The sequence below is a fragment of the Phaseolus vulgaris genome, chromosome 3 (assembly GCF_051622355.1).
Source record: "Phaseolus vulgaris cultivar YP4 chromosome 3, ASM5162235v1, whole genome shotgun sequence".
Lineage (NCBI taxonomy): Eukaryota > Viridiplantae > Streptophyta > Magnoliopsida > Fabales > Fabaceae > Phaseolus > Phaseolus vulgaris.
The window spans coordinates 51,118,513-51,140,003 of record NC_143500.1 but is presented as its reverse complement, the minus strand read 5'-3'; the positions used below and the strand labels follow the sequence as shown (position 1 = coordinate 51,140,003).

The 21,491-nt window shown below is 32.7% G+C and overlaps 4 protein-coding genes across 8 annotated transcripts; all 4 read right to left on the bottom strand.

Moving 5' to 3' along the window:
* Positions 1-318: 318 nt before the first annotated feature.
* On the bottom strand, positions 319-4,557 carry SFH12 (SEC14-like 12). The gene is made up of 14 exons (XM_068609514.2): positions 4,435-4,557; positions 3,962-4,175; positions 3,380-3,479; positions 3,026-3,292; positions 2,759-2,836; positions 2,550-2,651; positions 2,421-2,470; positions 2,156-2,255; positions 1,970-2,044; positions 1,780-1,842; positions 1,394-1,496; positions 810-1,195; positions 624-698; positions 319-519 (listed from the first exon to the last, which is right to left on the bottom strand). Exons 1-14 carry the CDS (start codon positions 4,460-4,462, stop codon positions 508-510), a joined length of 1,653 nt encoding a protein of 550 aa, XP_068465615.1. The 5' UTR covers positions 4,463-4,557; the 3' UTR covers positions 319-507.
* A 2,040-nt stretch (positions 4,558-6,597) lies between these two features.
* Positions 6,598-10,182, bottom strand: LOC137808416 (thioredoxin domain-containing protein PLP3B). 5 transcript variants are annotated; one of them, XR_016519297.1, is made up of 9 exons: positions 10,026-10,180; positions 9,860-9,952; positions 8,483-8,557; positions 8,328-8,375; positions 8,078-8,220; positions 7,841-7,971; positions 7,689-7,750; positions 7,277-7,374; positions 6,598-7,210 (listed from the first exon to the last, which is right to left on the bottom strand). XR_016519297.1 is itself a non-coding variant. In XM_068609513.1 (9 exons), exons 2-9 carry the CDS (start codon positions 9,941-9,943, stop codon positions 7,098-7,100), a joined length of 696 nt encoding a protein of 231 aa, XP_068465614.1. In that variant the 5' UTR covers positions 9,944-9,952; positions 10,026-10,182; the 3' UTR covers positions 6,598-7,097. The 5 variants fall into 5 exon arrangements, 3 of the variants coding, with proteins under 3 accessions (XP_068465614.1, XP_068465612.1, XP_068465613.1); XR_016519298.1 differs by having other exon boundaries at positions 9,860-9,948; positions 10,026-10,166; XM_068609513.1 differs by having other exon boundaries at positions 7,899-7,971; positions 10,026-10,182.
* Positions 10,183-11,176: 994 nt separating this feature from the next.
* Positions 11,177-11,920, bottom strand: LOC137808415 (ATP synthase subunit a, chloroplastic). Its single transcript, XM_068609510.2, has one exon. It carries the CDS (start codon positions 11,918-11,920, stop codon positions 11,177-11,179), a length of 744 nt encoding a protein of 247 aa, XP_068465611.2.
* Positions 11,921-18,291: 6,371 nt separating this feature from the next.
* On the bottom strand, positions 18,292-20,955 carry LOC137808414 (AAA-ATPase At3g50940). Its single transcript, XM_068609509.1, has 2 exons — positions 19,802-20,955; positions 18,292-19,075 (listed from the first exon to the last, which is right to left on the bottom strand). Exons 1-2 carry the CDS (start codon positions 20,825-20,827, stop codon positions 18,581-18,583), a joined length of 1,521 nt encoding a protein of 506 aa, XP_068465610.1. The 5' UTR covers positions 20,828-20,955; the 3' UTR covers positions 18,292-18,580.
* Positions 20,956-21,491: the final 536 nt, after the last annotated feature.

Here is a 21,491-nt window from a genome sequence, read left to right as displayed (position 1 = left end):
ATTATTTTAAAAAAAAATAAAATTATTTGATGAAAAAAGGCTTAAGCAAACATGCCTATATATATTGTATGAAATGAAATAGGAACTTATTTTCCATTTTATTATTCGTTACCCATAAGCCACATGTACCACGTTTGACCATGTTGACTTTTTCATTGAAAATACTTTTTGTATTAACTTTTTTAAAATTGTTATTAAGCTTCTTAAAAAAATATATATGAAGCTCTCTTTTGTGATGATTAGAGTTTCATATATATATATATATATATATGTATATATATATATATATATATGTATATATATATAATATTTATGGAGTACGTCGAAAATAGGAGTGGGCTTTTGCATACATTATGTATGTTGGTGATATACAGAGAGAGAAAGTCCAATCCTTGAGTGCGAGCGTGTTAGTGTTCATCATTTGAACATTTTATGAATATAATAATAAAATGGCATTTGGGAAGTCTTGGGAATGCCGAGTGTGTAGAATTAAACTCCACTTTAAATTTACCAGGCGAACTGCATATAAAACAAAACATTATTAAGCAACACAAAATAGTATAACAACGTTGTACATGGTTATGTAGTTGTAGTTGTAATTGTAGTTGTAGTAGTGTACGTACCAACTTCTTCTTCTTCTTCTTCTTTTCAACGTAAGCTGAAAGCTCCTCTTGCTTAGTAAGGGAATCCTCCAAAGCCTAACAAGCCCCACTCATTATTTTTATGGTGTAAACATTTTATGAAGGAAGTTTGTGAATGCAAAGATCATGCTTGTGGCTTATTTGCAAACAAATAATCACTTATTTTACCTTTTTGGTTGCCATGAGTTCTTGCTCCAAAGCATCTGCACGGGTGATAGCAGCATTGAGCATTTCCTCCTTCTCAGGTGGCATGCAGATGGTGAAGTTGTTCATGTTGGTCATTTTCTCTTCCAACTCAGCCATGCGCTTCATCACAGTCATGAACTCTTGAGGAGAGATGGCAGGAATGGTCATTTGGTCGTTACCCTGGCCCTTGTTGTATTCACCACCGAAGTTGGAGTAGAAGTTGGCGTCTGTGAGCTTCTTGGGCATGTTCCTGGTCATCCTCACCATCGTCACTATGCCCATCACAAATGCCATCACGCCAGTGAAGATTTGTGAATTCACTTTCTCGTGAATCTTGAAAGAATCCATGGCGTATGCATCTGCTCCATCTGCCATCAGTTCCACAAAACACATTATTCACTTCACAACTTGCCTTTTCAGTATAGCATTTTGACATATACAGAAGTAACACTCCTCATATGTTTTAATTTGTCATAGGCACCACAAAAAAGAACTTTAAGAAGTCTCTGTCATTAGGAATATGCATTACAATAAAATAGAGCCACCAAAGAAATTTTCACTTCTACCTTTGGATACTGCATATTTGTCATTGTCTTCCACCTTTTTCCAAGCAGTTTTTTCAGCAGAGGAGACAAAGTCCTCGTAGTTGTAGCTCTTGGCAGAAACGGCCTGTTATATTTTGTTAAGGTTTAGTACTTAAAGCTAAGGAAATGCCCTCATGATAACTTCCAAAATAGTTAATCTTCTGTAAAACAATTATGTCCTCATGAAGATACCAAATTTTTTGCTTCACAACACCATAGTATAATCATCCAGTTTAATGTGTGCAACTTTTCCATTTGCATTAACCTCACTAGATATATATTTTGTGATAAGGAAGTGACACTGATTTGCAGATTTCCATTGTTAACTAGATTAAGGGTGGATGTTATGAAAGATACTAATAACATACCTCACCAAGGACAACAGACAATTGTGTGGTGAGATTTGCCTCGGACGTAGTAGTCTCGGGTTCCTAAACACGCTTATTGATTAGTTTGAATAACAAAAGGAACCAAAGAGTTACAACAAAAATCAACAAATGGTACTGTGTGTGTACAGTATCAAATGGAAATGCCAAATGAAAGCTATGGCTATCTCACCTCAGAAGTTGTCTTCTCTTCCATGACTGGAGCCTCACATTTCCTTGAACATTTGTGCTCACCATTTTGAACCATCTGCTAGTTTGTATATATTAGATATATATTAATCACATAATTAACTTGCAAATCCATAATGGAAGCAAATTGTTAATTAGATGAAAGCATAAAAAGGAACTGCAACTCCACCTTCATTATTTCCTCATCCTTCCAGGGGCCCTTATCAGAGCGCATGCAGCCTCCTTGATCGGCACAGGTACATTTGCCTCCCAAAAACTCTGGCAACTCACTGACAAAACAAAACCATTAGATTATAAAGATTGTCAACAACCTTAAGTCAATGGTGATAAATGTATTTGAATGCTAGAATGGAGCTGAAAAAGGATTGAAAATAGTAGTCACACAAGGAAAATCAGGTACTACAATGTTACAATATCCGCTACCATGAACTCACCTCTCATCAATCATTTCAAGCAATTTGCTTTGGTACTTGTTGCCAAGAACCTGATAAATTTTAGCTCAATCAGATAAAATCTTATTTTCGGAAACGGGCAGATATTTAGGATAAGGTCTTTGTTCTCACATGGATTTTTGATGTGGTCTTTGGGTCAAGGAAGGATTTAACAGTGCCCCACAACATTCTGAATCCAGAACCTGCATTGATGATGAACATGCGGTTCAAGGTCTGCAATGAAGTCACCAATTTCATGATATTACAACTCAGTAATCCACAATATTTTATTTGCAACTAAACTTTATGTAAATCTTAAGCAAAATAGAAGAAAAACATACTTCAGGATAGTTGTCACCGTCAATCTTTTGAAGAGCAGTGATGAGCTCCCTGGCATGCTTGTTGAAGTTCTTAAGGCCCTGTGGCATTAAAACATAGCAAGTTTGCATCACCCTTTTATATTTTTCACGTTTCTTAATCTCTTTCTAATAGATATGAAGGTTCATTTGAAAGTGTGAAGTGAATAACGATAGTGAGTTTAATTTGTGATGCTATTTTTAACTTCAAAATTGGATTGGCTTTATAGATAAACCATTTCCTATACGTACCACTCCTTGCACATCAAGGATGGTTGTGCTTTGATCGATGTGTTTCTTTGCAGCAAGGGAGCAAGCTGCGAATTTCACATCAAATGTCCTCTCGAACTCCTTCACATGGTATTTGACATAGCGGTCCATGGTTGTGACCTGCATCAACTTGGTGGCGTCGACTTGGCCCAATCTCTCGATGTACACTGGTCGACCATCTTTATCGACTCCGTGATGTCCATGAGGATAATATTGCAAGACTTCATCCAGTTCCTTGAATTCAAAATCCTAGTATAAAAGCCACAAAAATGAGTAAGAAAAACTATTAACAAATCCCCTGAAGTCTCACAAATATCATTGTTAAAAAACAAATACCTCGGTGATGGTATCAGCACCAAATTCCTTCCTCCACTGAAGCATGTCAGTCCACATTTGCTTAGACTTCTCAAGGTCAAATTTCCTTGCCTTAAGGAACCTGTTCAAAAAAAATGCAATAATGCAGGAAAAGTGTCAAGTTCCTTCCTCCTACTCATACCCAATTGAGTAAATATAGTATTTAGCCCCTTAAAAAGTGTTACTCTATTTCTTTACTCTCTGAAAATCTCTGCATATACAAATTGGTTCCTAGAGTTATCAAGATGCTAACAAACTCATCAACTTGTGATTACAAAAACTGTCAAGGATAAGAATAACAACAGTAAAATATCTGAGTTCCAAATTTTCTCTATGTAGGAATAGACCCATGAATGAAAATTTGAATGGAAAACAGAGTTAATTAGAATGGACTAATTAATGCAGATTGTTAATATTAGGATTGCATTGCTATTAGTATTCACTATTACAAAAGATGAATAGTTTCCACCACTCTGAAACATACATGGCCAAACCTTGTGGAATGTAAACAAATTATATCAAAACTTAGCTTAATAATGTGTTGAACAAGAAAATTAAGGTGACCTGAGCAACATGTGATAATCATCGTGCTTCTCTGGGAGTAGCTCGTCCAAGATGAGAGCCTGACGGAACTCATCAACGGCTTTGGATTCTTCAGCATCGCGGATATCCTCGATTTCAACCGACATGACCTTGCTGCTGCTTCTTCTTCTACTCCTTGTCAAGGAATTCCTCAACTTCTTCTTCAATGAACCAACACGATCACCCTTTTCAAGAGCTGCAACATTTGCCACCATCAACAACAATTGGTTTAGCTTTTTTACAAAGTTTCTGTGGTTTTGATCGAAGAAACATACTATTTTCTAATCCGATTGCAATTTTACATCAATAACATATGTTGAACTTGTACGTAAATATTTATCACTCGAATTATCAACAGAAACTCTACAACACTAAAAATTTACAAAGGATTTACATAGAAATTGTTGAATGTTAAGGCGGAAAATAAAGAAAGAATGATGGAGATGGAAACTGACATGTCTTTGGAGTTAGGGGTCCAGACATGGTGTGGCTTTAATTTTTAGCTTCTGCCGGGTATTCAGGAGAATTATTTTCTCGTCATACGATAGTAGAAAGAACGTTGCACTCCCAAATGCCCTGCATGCATGCAATAACCTCACAATTCAATGATAACCCATTAAACACCAACAAAGCAATTAACAACACAACAACGTGCATGCCATGGAAACACACGACGAGGCTCGATCATGAACGTGCCCTTTTGTTTTAAAGGTTGTTTTCATTGTTATTCCGTCAAAAATAAGTGAAATGAGAAATGAAAGTGAAGAGGAAGAGAGAAAAAAGAAAAGGAAAATAATGACCTAATAATGAAAGCGATGGGAACGAGGAGAAAGGAAAGTAGAAGTTATAAGAAGAGAAGAGAACACTGAAAATAGTTTGTTGTTTCAGAGACAGCGAGGCTTCCACGATAGGCCATTGACAAATTCGCCATTTTCTAAATGGAGAAGAGAAGAGAAAGCGAGAGATGGAAGAAAGAGTTTGGGCGAAACGTAAGGCTATTCCATTCATCTCTTTCCCATGCTAATTTTCTCTTTCTCTTTTCTCTTTACCCCTTCTAAAATGCTTAGACAAAATATTAATTAACTCACTTTTTAATCAATAGTTTTAGTTTTAGTTTATAAAAATACATAACATAAAATAAAATGTTATGTATTTTTGGTTTGTGATATTTATTCTCAAGTGAAATAACACAGGGCAAACGATTTTAGGGTTTTTTTTAAATGATTAATTTATTAGTTAAGTTTTCTAATCAAAACATTATCAATATAAAAGATTTAATTGAATTTAACCAATTAAACACAAATCATTTTAAGAAAATAGTAATGAAATTAAACATTTAAAATTTAATTAATAGTAGACGGTGTTGTTAATATTAAGCATCCACATTCTAATATATCAATTTTGAAATCCATTAGTAATAATTAAATATTTGATAAGATTTATTTTACCAAAAGTCATGATGAAACACATTACTAATACTAAATATTAATGTTTTAAAACAAAACATTTTGCTGTCGGGAACCTTAGTTTTCGTATTTGATTTCTGGAAATGCTTTTAGAGTTTCTATCAAAATTGTTTCAATGAGATGGTGGAAATCTCTTTCTTCCAAGTTAATTATTTTTCTTGTAATAAAATATACTCTTGTTAAATAATTTCACGTGATAATAATTTTAAAAAATTATGATACTCTTCGATTCTTAAGAAACTTATATAAATATTTTAAAAATATATATATATAATGTATTAAATAAATATTTGTATTTCTAATAATATTAAGTGTCAACAGACATGAAAAAACTTTTTTTGTACTAAAATGTCTCTTATAGTATTAAGTATAATATTTAGCAAATTTTCCTTTTGCCTATAGAGATATAGCACTAACCATTTTCTTCGTTACTTGATATGTTTGTTTAAATTTAAGTTTTTATGCATATATTAATCTAATCACATGCAAACCTCCTCAAATATGAATCTATGTAATATAGTTTTGGAAAATGTATTAAAAAGCAATGTCAAATAATATGCGAGAATCATTCTATTATTTCCTGATTTTGAGGATACAAAATACTTTGTATATTAACATCAATCCAACAAAATTGGAAGTTAGCTTCTTGAGTAAAAATACACTAATGAGAGAGACAAATTTTGAGTAAAAATATATTTGCATAGCCATTTTAACTATTGGTTTATAAATTTGTTTAACCCTAATGGAGACTTTTAGTAAATGAAAATATCTCACTAAAGCTATTTTTTTCAGATGCTGCCTAAAGTAGCCTTTTTATTAGTACAGTGTGAACATATCATTGCATGTTATTTTACATTTATCAACAAATTCAAAAACTGATTTTACCAAATAATTGAATTTAGCATATTAACTTTACAATTTTCAGCTAAAATTTAATTATTCGAGTTTTAAGTAACATCTCAACTAGCTTCCAAACACCTATTTAATGCTTACGAAGAAAAGGATAAGCAATGTTCACATAAAATAAAATCCCACTTTTAAATATCTATTAAGAAAAAATTATAAACAATTTTCACATAAGATGATGTGAAAGTTTATGGTGAGGAGATCTTTTATATACGGGCACTTCGTTTAATATTGTGTAATCATTAATTTCATGTAACAATAAAGGATATAATGATATTCATAATGCACTCATTTTTGTTTTTGGTACAACAGCAGTAATAATAGTAATGAAGTTGAAACCCACCCAACTTCCTTAGTGTGCCAAGACTTTCACAGGATACAGAAAAAAAAACATGTCCTCCAGTTTGAAACCACAGTTTCAGGTATAGTATTCAAGCACTGGCCTATTTCTAGTATCTGTGTACTGCACTCACATGAACAATTAAATCCATTTTAGAAAATCTATATCAATTTCTTCTGTTACAAATGATGTTCAACATTTTGACACCCTTGGATGGGAGAAACGTTAGGCGTTTCCTACGATTTCATAGAACAGTGGTCGCGACGTAGAGTTTCCGTATGGTTGCTATGGATGCATACCACTTCCCAAAAGCAAAAACCAAAAGTGTAACAAGGATACAAGCCCGAAATCCAAAATGATGATAAACTGCAGATTCTTCTTTTATGAAGCCACTAGCTGATTAATTTTATTCAGAATCAGAATCAGAACCAGCAATTGTGGAGGATCTGACCACTCTGCGTGTACTGTCAAGATATTCATCATCTTCATCGTCCTCATCTTTCTTCTCCGCAATTATACCTGTCAAATGACAGTTAAGAAACTTTCCAGTCCCTAAGAAACAAAAAGGTTAATTAAAAGCGCTACCTTTCTTTATCAGCAGAACCTCCAGTGTTCTTGTAGTAAAATCATCTTTCCCTCCCAGATCTTGAAATCCTACCAATCTATCTACTCCAACTCCTTGTCTGAAGAAAGAAAAACCTAGTCCTTAGCCATTAGACTGATATAACAAATCAATATTATTCACATTTGTTATATATAATCCGTCAGAATAGTTCATTAAAAACACAATTTTATTTCATCCAGGATTACTTCTGCCACATTACACCTATTATCTTCTGTGTTGATTATTAGGGGAAGGGGTTATATTGAGGATAAAGATTGTTAGGGTTTGAAACTCCATTCTCCTTTTTTTAGACCCAAAGGAAACATTGACACACTCTTTAATAGTGAATCACTCAATTGACCAAGACCCAAAAGCCACAGATTTAGGCCTCACCTGAACAGTATGACACAAGGCAAAGTCTTGACAGCCAGTTTTGTAACAAAGAAAGGTGCATTCTGCATTTCATTTTCAATAGTCAACTTCATTCAATTTTTTTACCAAGTCAAACAGTTGGATAAAGAAAACATGGTAAATGATACAGTTACATTGACTCAACCCCAAAGCAAACTCCAAAATCATCTCTATAGAATGGTTCATGCTGACCTCTGCATCAAGCTTGATGAATTTCGTATCAATATGCTTTGGTGCAAGGGACTTTAAATGCTTATCAACTATCCTGGAAACATTTGTTAATGTATCAGACACATGTATCCGTGCATGTCAGAAATTGAAACCAAAAGATGTTGCCACAAGGAATAATAATATTTAAGTGAATAACATACTTGCATCTATAGAACTCCTTATGGTAGAAGTGACAAATCACCTTTTCACTTCCAGTGACTTCGCCTAAGAAATCACCTTCGGTTATTTCCCTGTATTCTCCATGACCTTTTTTCTTCCATTCCTCTCGTTTCTCTACTTCTTTCTATTGAAGACAAATCAAGTTGTGAATAGCAAAGAAATTTATAAAGAACACAAGTAAAACAAAAATTTGAACATCATTTGCATCTTGGTACTTCAGTAGATTGCCACCTTAAGAGCTGCAATCCTATCTGCATGCAACTTTTCCAACTCAGGATCCTGAAATCAGCATTGTGTAGACCAGTTACTGAACATATATGATGAGATTGAAAGGTTTGCAAAACATACATAGAGGATGATGTTGTTGAGAGGTCTGCAAAACATACATCCATTAACTCATCAAGGTCAACCTCCTCATTTACTGAACTTGATGCCTCTGCCTTCTGATGAGCAAGCATTTCCTGCATGGATCATAGCATGTGTAACATTAAATCAATATGTAGCTGCTGACATAAGATGTAGACACAACAATTATAGGAGGAAATTTTGCGAAAATGTTAGTATATACGAGTAATAGTGAGGCTCTTTACAAATAAACCTTTTAGAAGCACTTATAGGAGAAGAAAACAAGTGGATAAAACGAATTGAGCTTTTCACATAAGCTAAATTTGACATACACACTTAACTTTTATAGAAGTTCTTTACGTTTAACTTTAACCTCTCAAAAAGCTAAGGTTCATAAGTTGATAGAAGCTTATGGAGAAGCTCAGTACATTGTATAATCTTATTTTATTCTCCTGTAAGTATTTATGGATAAGACTATCTAAACACGACTTCAATTAAATACAACAAAATACTTTCAAGAAATTAGTGTGAAAAGTATCCATGAGCCTGGGGAATCCACCCTCAAAAGCTAGTTGAAGAGGGAAGAACCAAACACTTAAATAGTCCATCAAGCATCTCATGCTACTCCATGTGGAATTCAAACTCTCCATAATACACACGTCCCGATCATAGCACCGCCCCTAAAAGGCAACATCTCGGTAGCTTTTCACTTTTATGACACAGTGACACTACACTTGGTGACACTTCATTCAGCTCCTTGTTAACCAAAACTTTCCATAGGTAACCCTTTCTAAGACACTAGCAAGTTCTGATACCAATTGATATAAGTACCCAAGCACTTGGTGAACCCGCCTCAAAAAGCTAACCATTACGAAAGAATAACCAAATACCTAAATACTACACCGAGCATCCTATATTATTACTCATGTGAGACTTATGCACCTCATAATACTCAAGTTCCTATCATAGTGCTTCAAAAACTGTCCTAAAAACAGAGTATTCAACTATTCACCATGGTAAGTTTCTTAAACACAGCGTTATTCCATAGTAGCAGCATTAGTAGTTCAATTCTATTTGCGCCTAAAGAAAACACTAGAAAATGCATAGCCAGATTCAAGTAGTGAAAAAAATTACAATGAGATAATATTCCCATGTAAAATTTACAAAACATGATGCAATGCAAGATTTTAGTTCCATTAATCATTGTAAGCATATGACCATCAAATGATGAAAATGAGTGCCGAAAGGGAAAAATGAATTGCGTTAAGACCTAGGTTGTCACGAACAATCAAATGAATAGTGAGGCATGCATAAATTTAGCTTTTCCGATTTTACGCAAATATCAGAGAGAAGTTCTGTTTCCCTTTATGCGAATCGTGAAGGTAGTTGCATTGTGAAGTGAAGAATTATTAAATTACCTTCTGATAGTCGCGGGCAGCTGCGGCCATTACGTTTCCAAATGCCAAATTGGAAAGAGTGGACTTCACCGCGTTTGGATCCATCTTTGCTAACTACAAAAATGAAAATCAGAAATTGTTGGTAACAGTAATAATTATTGAGACCCAAATTAGAGATTGTTCGCACCGTTAAGATGTGTGCGAAGGCGCAGGGGTTTTTTTCGATGTGTGTGATAGATAAAGTTGAGAACGAAGAAGCTTGTTCAAAAATTGAAGGAAGCGGAAATTGAAGGTTTGCTGCGATGCCTTTGTTTTGTTTTGTTCCTTTGGCTGATGGAAGCTGTAGTTGCTACCTTCGTCATCCACGAAGGAAGAAGACAGGGGAACCGGACGTGGGCTGGGCCAGGTTCAGCCCGGTCCAAAACATCAAATTTTCGGAAATGGCTTCCTGCACCCCAACAAAAGACTTCCTGCACCCAAAAAATGACTATGTAGCACAAACACGGACACTGACTTTATGTGCACAAGTATGTTTCAAATTATTTTTTGAAGCAGAAAGATGTTTTTCATAACTGGTTCACATGGATTTGTTTCTTATTTTCATAATTATAATAATAGTTTATACAATAAAATTTGAATTTTTAGAAAATTAATGTATTTTTCTTTTTTAAAATTGTGTTAGAACTATACTAGAATTGTCAGAAATCTAACAAATACATTTTAAATTGACACTTCAAAGATATGTGTCTTATAGATATCATACGAGCGTCGGTGTCTAATAAAAAATTAGATGGTCTTTTCATTGGTTAAATTAATTTGGGTCATCAATTTAAAAATGGAAACGTCACACGTTGAAAAGTCAATAGTTAACAGGTAACATCTGTAGCCAATAAAAGACGCATTTTAGATTATTTGACATTTTGAGACACTTTATCTATCTTATTATAGTAAAGTAAGAAAGAAAAGAAGTAAATTTTCTGCAAAATTAAGGTTATTTTTTAAATATACATTAAATAAATTAGTAAATATAAAAATAAATATCAATACAATGATAATCAATTAGCAATTGAGAAATGAAAAATACGACATTGAAAAATTATTCAATAACATTTATCATCACCATACAATGAGAAGAAATTTTTTAAATTGAAGTCATTTTTAAATTTTAAATTATAGTTTTTTTTTCAAAGATAAATTCATCTTAGTTTTGATACTCACTAAATTTAATTTAAATATATATATTGTATTGATGTTTATATATATATATATTATTTTTATTTTTAATTTAAATATATATATATATATATAAACAAAAAAGACTATTTTTTAGAAAACTAGTCAATGATGGCCTTCAATGGATTCACCTATATAAGCCGTAGCTAAAGTAGCAAAAATGAGAGCTTGAATACCGCTTGTAAATAATCCAAGGAACATCACAGGAATAGGAACTACTAAAGGTACTAAAGAAACAAGAACAACAACTACTAATTCATCAGCTAATATATTTCCGAAAAGTTGAAAACTGAGGGATAAGGGTTTTGTGAAATCTTCTAATATGTTAATCGGTAAAAGGATTGGAGTTGGTTGGATGTATTTACTAAAATAAGCTAATCCTTTTTTTGAAAGACCCGCATAGAAATATGCAACTGATGTAAGTAAAGCTAATGCAACGGTAGTATTTATATCATTTGTAGGTGCAGCTAATTCCCCATGAGGTAATTGTATGATTTTCCAAGGGAAAAGAGCCCCTGACCAATTAGAAACAAAAATAAATAGAAACAAAGTTCCAATAAAAGGAACCCACGGACCATATTCTTCTCCAATCTGAGTTTTGCTCACGTCTCGAATGAATTCAAAAACATATTCAAAGAAATTCTGACCGAAAGCGGGAATGGTTTGCAGATTTCGAATAACTAGAAAGGTTGAAACCAATAAGATAGCAATTACAACCCAAGAAGTAATAAGTACTTGGGCATGTACTAGGAAACCCCCTATTTGCCAATAGAAATGTTGACCTACTTCCACAGCAGATATATCGTATAATCTTTTTAATGTGTTGATAGAGCATAATAAAACATTCATGTTGTCCCTGTCCTCTAAAATAAGAACTTGAAAAAAGGGAATTATTTTTATTAAAACATCTCCTTTCCTTTTTGATTTGTCTACTTTCATTTTTTTATTTTGAATACCGATACTAATTACATGAAATTTTTGTTTGTTTTCTATTTTCTTTTTCATTTTTGTGCAATTTCTTACTAGTATAGTAAGCGATTACATAAATCTATGAACCCCTCGAAGCAATTTCAATAATTTTTTATCTTATTATTAATCAAGAATTTCGTATAGATCTAGAACGACCCTCACAAATTGCAAAAACTAATTTGTTCAGAATGAATCGAATTGAGGCTATAGCATCATCATTAGCTGGAATTGAAATATCAGCGAGGTTCGGGTCACTATTTGTATCAATTAAACAAATTGTTGGAATTTCCAAAGTGATACATTCTCGAAGAGCCATATATTCTTCTTGTTGATCGATGATTATTACAATATCAGGTAACCCCTTCATATATTTAATGCCGCCAAGATATGTTTCCAATTGAGCTAAATGTCTCTTCAATATAGAGGCATCTTTTTTTGGAAAACAATCGAATCTCCCCGTCTTTTGTTGCATTCTCAAGTCCCTGAACTTTTGAAGTCGTGTTTTTGTAGTATACCAATTGGTTAACATACCGTCGAGCCATTTTTTATTAACATAATGACACCGAGCTCTTATTGCAGCCCGCGCTACTGAATCAGCTGTTTTTTTTTTTGTACCAACAATTAAGAATTGTTTTCCCCCACTTGCGGCATGAAAAACTAAATCACAAGATTATGATAAAAACCGAGCAGTTCTAATAAGATTTGTAATATGAATACCCTTACGATTTGCAGATATATAAGGTGACATTTTAGGATTCCATTTTCTAGTACCGTGGCCAAAATGAACTCCAGCTTCCATCATCTCTTCCAAAATTATGTTCCAATATCTTTTTGTCATTTATATTTATCCCCACACTTTTCTTTCATTTCCAAATAGAAATTAGATCAATTTTTGGAAATGAAACAAAGAGACTCAGTATATTTAAATAGAAATAAATAAGTGTTCCGAAGGAACCTTCTCTTCTACTGAAAATAGGTCGTTGATAAAAAAAAAGATCGGGCCATTTTTTCTATTTCATTGAATATGATTCTTTTATTTATTATGTTTCTTTTATTATACAAAATAGATACAAAAGAAAGTGACGGGAAATGAATACGACTTTAAGAATCATTATTTTAGGAATTCTTAAATCCTAGATTGCTTTGATGTATCATATCAATTCTTTTTTTTGTTTCCGAGGTAATCTTGTTATATTGCCTTTGCTTTGAACGGTATATTATTCTTTTGAATCCGGTACCAACTGGCATCATTCCCCCTAAAACAACGTTCTCTTTCAGACCTTTCAACCAATCTATGCGACCCTGGAGAGCGGCTTTTGATAAAACTCTAGCAGTTTCTTGAAAACTTGCTTCAGATATGAAACTTTGAGTATTTAAAGATGTTTTTGTTATCCCCAATAATAGAACTCGGTAGCAAGTCGACTCTTCTAAGGAACGCCCAGCTCGTTCGGCCCACAACAATCCAATTAGTTCACCGGGCAAAAAAACATTAGACATTCCATCTTCTGAAACCAATACTTTTGATGTTATTTGACGCACAATAATTTCTATGTCTATTATGAATGTGAACTCCCTGGGATCGATAAACTTTTTGAATTTGATTAACCAAAGAAATACGACTTTGCGCTATAGTTAGCTCAGCACTAATGAATAATCCCCAAGGAATGCCAAGAATTCTTGTTATACGCCCATTCCAAGTACCTACTCTCTTTTCTAGGTTTATTGATATTGAATCAATCGAACGAACTTCTAATACCTGTTCTACTTTTGGAAGACCTTGTGTTATATCACCCGATCTCGATTTTTGATATATAAATGTAACTAATATATCTCCTTCAGAAAGTATTTCTCCATAATGGCCATGAACAGTTGTTCCAGGAGTCGCCAAATAAGGGTTAGCCGATCTTATTCCTACAGAATCCATTTGAACAGTGAGAATTTGACCCGATTTAAGGTGTGGTGCATTTTTCATTTGAACTATACATACATTTTCGCAAATAAATTGACCAAGACTTATTATTGGAAACGTTTTTTTTTTCACAAGAATTATGATGGAAAAAATGCCAATTCAAATAGAATGGATTTAAAAGGATGTTACTAGATATATCAGGTTTATAAATTCTCTCGTTTTCGTCTATTAAATAATATTTGAACACTTGAAAAGTTTCTTTTAATTTGTCAAGTTGCCCATTTTTATTTATCGAGATCTGATTATGAGTAATTAAAAGGTAAAAATCCAAATTGGCAACTTGAAGGGCTATTCCTAAAGGACCTAACGAATTCTTAATTGGAATCAGAGGATCTCTTTGAATTGGATTCATTTCTTCTTTGTAATATTTTCCATCGTGGAATGATCGTATTTGAAAACAATTCGATGATGAAAAAATTATCAAAGATCGGCATTTATCATTTCTATTCAACAACATATGAATAGTTCCATGATTTTGACTAAGTGATTGTTGAACTTTTTCCCTCGAATTCATAGAAAAAAATGGATTGATGTTGGTCCAGTCCGACTCATTATCTAAGATAAATCTTGAACCGAACGGATCATTCCTTTTTCTTATATATGAAATATGGGATTTCACTAAGGCAATTTTTAAAAAATATCTAACCAAACCATTTATACTTAGTTCAACAAAAGAAGCATGTCCTTTTTCGATAGAAGAAACTTTTTTGTCTTGATCCCAATTTAAGACTAAACAAGTCCGAACTAGTTGAATACTTGTATTAGAAATTCCCCGAATTGATTTTTCATTTCCAGAAAGAATATAATTAATAACTTGAAGTTCCAGATTATCTCTTTCTTGTAACATATCTTGGGAAAAAAATTTGATTAATTTGATCCTATCTGCTATTTCATATAAAATTACCGGTCGAACCAAAACAAAATACTTTTTTTTCGTAATTGTGATCCATTGGGCATAGATCCAATTTTTTATTTTTTTTTTATCCTTTTGAATTTTTTTTTACCGTTCTCGGTGGTATCAACATGGCACTGTGTCGGGATATCTTATCCATTTCTCCGGGAAAGTAGATATTCCCGGAAAATATTTTTAATTGAATCTTTTTTTTTTCTTCTCCAATCGGACCAACCCGCTTACTTGACTTCTTATATTTACAGTGATTGGTGTATCTACTTCAACGATACTATTGTTCCGTACCATTATCGAAGAAAATTCTGGTAAAATATACACTTCTTCGGGAATGAAAAAAAATTGATCTACTTTCATTTGGTATTTTGTCTTCAATTCTTTAACTCCAGGATACTCGATTACAAAATCCTCTTTTTTTAAAATGTAATTGATATCAATAGTCCTATATTTAGTAATTCCCGAGCTCTGTGTTCGGTATTGAGGATCATCAAAATAAGCAAAAATACTATTTCTACGAAAAAGACCATTGATTGGTATTTCAATCGAGATACTGGAAGCTAACATTAGTGCTTTGTCTCGTTCTTGAATCGATTGGAATTGAAATGGAATAATGAATCGATTTCTCCACCTCTTTGCTAATAAATCCGTAGTATCATGAAAAATAGCAGGATGTGTAAAATGACAATGATCTATACATATGATTTGATTAATTATTGAATAATCTGAAATCCTTCTTTCTTTTTTCTCAGAAGGATTGAAATGAAACAATTTATGTCTGATTTTATTATTACTTGCTAAATGGTTACAAATATCTCTTTCTCCTGTAGAAAGAGAATGAATGTTCAATTGATCTTGATCTTTTCGGGTTGAAAAAGAGACTAAACCGGACCTGTCTGAGATATATAAAAAGTAGGAAGTCTTGAGTAAACAATTTTTCTCAAAATTTAAGGTTAGTTTTGTAAAAATGCAATAGATAGATAAATAAATAATTTGATAAATATAAAACTAGGCAAACAAAAAAATATTGTTAGTAAAATAATAATTAAGCCTGGAAATTTGACATTACAAACTTAATAATTAATATTTGTCAGTAGACAAACAATGAAAAAAATTGAAATTATTTTCAAATTTAAAATTAACTTTTTGATAATTTTGTTAATTGGTAATTAAAATCTTAATATTTAATTAAATATCAATCTAAAAACTAGTTTATAAATTTTATTAATAATAAAAAATATTTTTAATATTAATAATTTTTTATTTTTAAAAAATATTTAATTTATTTAATATAGTAATTAATTATTTATTATCTTTAAAATTAATTTTTATGTAATAATTTTTTTTGTAGTGTTAAGTTGTAGAATTTAAAGCAAATTAATTTAAATTTTAGAGAAAAATTATATTATTAGCTTAATTTGAATTCTTTTATTTGTATAAAATTAATGTGATGGTTTAATCTGAATTATCAAATTGAAAATATGATATTAAAAATTAAGATTTTGCATAGATCCTCAGTAAATAAAATTGATTTTCAGGATATTATAATAGTAAATTGCCATTCAAATTTCATGAATTAAGATTAGAAACAATTCATAGTAATTTTATTTTATATTTGAAAATGAAGTAAGACAATTAATGAAAAATAAAAATTATTTTAGCTCACAAAGTTAAAACTCATACTTTTCTCTTTATATATGATTTTTGAGAATTTCTTTTTTTTATATTTTAAATTAAGATTACTCTGTGAACTAATTGATTTTAGATATTGTCTTTTTTTCTCTTAAATTTGAAGCCAATTCAATAGAAAAAATAAGTGAGAATGAGAATCTATAATTTATTTTTTAAATTCATTGACTTTCTTTCAGAGTTTTCATTTTAGATGTTATAATAGGGTTTTATACAATAATATACAAAATTAATAACTAAAAATTGAAAGTATATGTTGATATTTAATTTTTCTTCTAGTTTTTTTTGAAATGTACAAGAAAATCCAATATTTTTTTATAAAAAAAGAGTTCAAGAATTTTAATTATATCTTTCCTTATTTTTTATAAATACAGTTAAATGTAACATCAATTATTTCTTTATGAAAGGGAAAGGAAGATACCAATGACAAAAAATAGATAAATATTTAATCACCCCTACTTATAATTTATTACATATTTAACTTAATCTTATTTCATATTTTTTAAATAATGAAATAATTTAAAAATTACATCTAAGTACAATATTGTGAGGAACTCTAAGGTTTTATAGGCTAAAGAAAGTGCAGAAAACTTTTAATTAATACTCAATGTTTAAGCATTTTAATCATGTTCTTGGGAAATATACTCAAATATGCACCAAATTTCCATGTTTTGTTAACATCAAGACAACCACATGTGGATCATCATCCTCTTGCAAAGACTTGGACGACCATTTCCAGACAAAATTTATTATTTTATTTGCTGATAAAATAAGACAAAATTTTATCAAAATCTAGGCAACCTATTAATTCCAACAAAATTTCATAAAATAATTGAACACGATACCTCAAAATACAAAAGTTTGTAAAATTATTATTTTATTATGATATAATATTTTATTTCAAGTCATAAAATTATTGTTTTTTGTTATTATAGAGCGTAAAAAACTTTATTTAATATCATACCATATGATTATGTTTTATGATACGATTATAACTCAGCTTCATGTGCAAATTATTACCTATATCACTTACCACAACAACTATCTTCTTACTTCATTCTAAACATGGTATTTAATACCACACAATATTATATTTTTTTTTAAATAAAAGTTTTCATAGTATAACTTAAAATCAGAACTCAAATAACAACAATAAATTAATTATTATCACTAAAAATATATTATTAAAAAAAATATAAAAGTACAGAAAAATTAAACCAAAACTCATATGTTAAAAAAATATACATAATATTCATAAAGAATTTTAAGAAAAAATTATCGATAAAAAGTTTTTTTATAAATAAATAACACATAATATTTATTCTTTTACTTTTCATTTAATTTGTATCTTATCTTATCAATTTATCGTAAAAATACTTAAAAAATGTAAGGCAACAAACAATCTTTAATTTACTTATATCTTGATAGAATCAAGAAAATTTCTAACTTAAAAAAACTAATCCGTCTAATTTGGTTGGATATTTTCAGACAATGTTATGTGAAACTAGTCTTGATCTTAATTCAATTCACGTGTTTTTGCCAATGTCTTATATTATTGAATTGTATCAGTGTATAGAATTAGTTATAAGAAAACGCAAAGAAAAATGATTGGGATAGCAAGTACCATTTCTGAACAATGGAATTAAATGAAGATGAGAAAGGCAGAAGAGAGAGATGGATAAAAGGGTGTGACAGTAACCTTGAGTTTATAAGAAATATAAACCAGAAATATTCTCCCTTTACATTTATTTCTTGTTTCTTTTCTTGCTGCAAATATGGTGGACACTGTTTCACAAACAAATTAGCACCCACTCCCAAACAGAAAGTGACAAAGCAGAGTGAAAAAGCAAAATACGTATTCTTTCAAATCTTAGGAAGATTGAAACAGAGATAAAGCATACAATATAGTCCAAGTTCATACTAAACAAAATGCAAAATTTATGTTAGCAACTAATTTGACCCTACCGAATCTAAAATTTCAGCAACTGTTGTTGTTCAACTCAGTTGTCCTTCTCTTTTCGTCATCATCAACCTCTTCTCCTTTACCACCGTCATCAATCTCCTTCTGTTGTTCCTCTTTATTTTTGGCCTCCTGTTCCTTCTTTTTAGCCTCCAGTTCCTGTGTTTCTTTCTTTTTTATTAGGAAATCTATAAGCTGTTTAAGACAAGTTTCAATGTCGCTGCTCTTCAGAAGCTGTTCTGCCACTTCAGCTGGAGTCACCTGGGTTTTCTGAATTTCTTCCTCAATCTGTGGGAAGAGATCATGTTCTTTGATTCCGAGGTAATTGGAAGTTAGCTGCCTGAAACCACAGGGAGTGCAATAGGACATGTGAATATGAACATCCATGCGACCAGGGCGGAGCAAAGCAGGGTCAAGCTTGTCCTTGTGGTTTGTTGTGAACACTATTATTCTCTCGTCCCCACAACTTGACCATAACCCGTCAGTGAAATTCAGCAACCCCGATAGTGTAACCTGCATGTGTAGTAGAAAATTTTAGGATGAAAATAATGTATACGCAAAATAAATATAAATAAATAAAAATCAAAGTGAACATGAAAAATCAATTTTAGGCATCCTGCAACTACTCTGCAGGAACCAACACCAGAACAGAACAACTAGGAAGAATCACTTTAGTTTAGCAGAGTGAGCAAAAGTCAAACAGTAACAACAAAATGGGGAGTTAACTTCATCCAGAAGGATTGTTTAATTTATCAAAGTAAAAGTGGGGTTAAAAATCCATTAGAGTTGGCATATATTAATCTCCAATGGGATTATGTAACCCAAATTTTCCTAGAGATAAGTTAGACTACCTTGTCTAGAATTGAACAAGTTAGCAAAGATAACAACCTTGTCCAGAATCTAACTACCCTGAATCAAAAAGATAAAAGAGGGTAACAGTGACTGAATTCATTTTTGTTGCGACTCGTATGCAAAAGCATGATTGGGAGGATCCAAAGTTTATAGTTTTCAAGGACAACGGCAGAGCAAAAGCACAGTAACTGACCTTCTCACAAAAGACAGAAGAAGATCACAAAAAGAACAAACTTTGTGGTTCGAATAAATATTTTGAATTATAAAAAAAGTGAACAGAAACATTTTTCATCCTACAAGCCACACGTGTCACAGAAGAGCTTTATCGCTTCTTGATTCCCATCAAACAGAACAAGTTTCTATGGAATAAAAGGCAAAGAGAAAAACCTGTTTGTCTTTATTATTTGCAGAGGAAGAGGGTGTGGCCTGTGCTCTGCGATCGTGAAACTGAATAGTGCAATCAATGTCCTCAACAACGAGAATGGACCTATTAGCCATGGCAATGAGCAACCTCCTGAGATCGGAATTGGACTGCAACTCGGTGAGCTCCAAGTCGTAGACATCAAAGCGCAAGTAATTGGCCATAGCAGCTATCAAACTGGATTTGCCTGTACCGGGAGGGCCATAGAGCAAGTAGCCTCTCTTCCAGGCCTTCCCAACTTTTCTATAATACTCCTTCCTCGCCACAAACCTCTCCAAATCCCTCATCACAAACTCCTTCACGTCACGCTCCAGAGCCAGCGTGTCAAACGTGGCGGGGTGGTCCAGATTGATCCCAGCCCAGGCGTCGTTGGGGTTTCCGTACATGTAGTTGTAATCCACGGTGAAGATCCTCAAGGCCTTCGTCGCCTGCTTCAAGGACTTGGCCTCCTTCAGAATGAAGGGAAGGTAGGTGTTGAGGACCATGTCTTTGTGCTTCTTGTGGAACCTCAGTTCCAAGGACCGAACCTCCGATTTCAAAGAGGCGTTCAGGTCGCGCGGGTTGTGGAAGTGCCGGGTCTCCACTTGACGGCACACCAGGACCCAGTTAAACTTGACGCCGTTAAACACGTCGTCGAGACACTCGTTGCGCTCCATTGTGAGGATGAAGGTGTCATCAGTTTCGGGTTTGGTCACCTTGAGTCTCTGGGAGGAGGGGGAGATTTTGGTGCCGAGGTAGGTCTCCGCCGCCTCGTAGATTTGGTTGCTCACGAGGCCGTCGAACTCCTCGATCACCATCGTTGTCTCCGATGAGAACCGCGACAGCGCGCTGCGGAAGCCATCTCTGACGTAGGACATGAACTCCGGCGGGAGGAGCTCACTGGCCACCGATCGTATCACCATTGCAGTGGCGGCCACCGAGGCCGCCGTCGAGAGGACCGCCTTGGCGGTGGCGAGGTTTGAATCGGGTTTGGAAGAGGAAAAGAATGACATTGTGGGTTATTGGTCTGAGAAAAGAAACGGTAGTGGCTTTACATATATTGGTGTGAAGTGAAAGTATTTTCAAAAGGGAAAATGCGGAGAAGGAGAAGAAGGAAGAAGAAGTGGGGTCTCCACCGGTGATCCTAACTAACGTATTTGACTGACTCCGTAGACTTGCAGTGCAAGATAAGACGTTAGAAAACACATGCTACAAACATAATTTCTTTCTTTACTACACCCTACTTCTTTCTTAGGAATCTCACTAATTTTTATTTTTTTTATCATTAATAAAATAAATAAATAGAAATCACTTCGATGGTGGTCCAATCTTTATATATAAATACCTGACAATAATTCTTCTTAAAACACCTGCCAGTTTGTCAAATGGACTATCAGACTAACACTATCCAACCTTCCATTAAAAGCCAACTAAAAATATTATTGGCTATTAACTAATGTACTGTGTCAGAAACTATAAAATAAAAAACACAGTTGCTACTATACACAATATTAAACTCTTTAAAATTGTAAATCTTAATAAATTGCAGTCAACATAAAAAATATGACTGGAATATATTTTTAATATATTTTAACATCAACTTTACCCCACAACAAATATTAATATAGATAATAAAAAAAATAAAAAATATTTTTAATAAAAATATAAACAAAATAT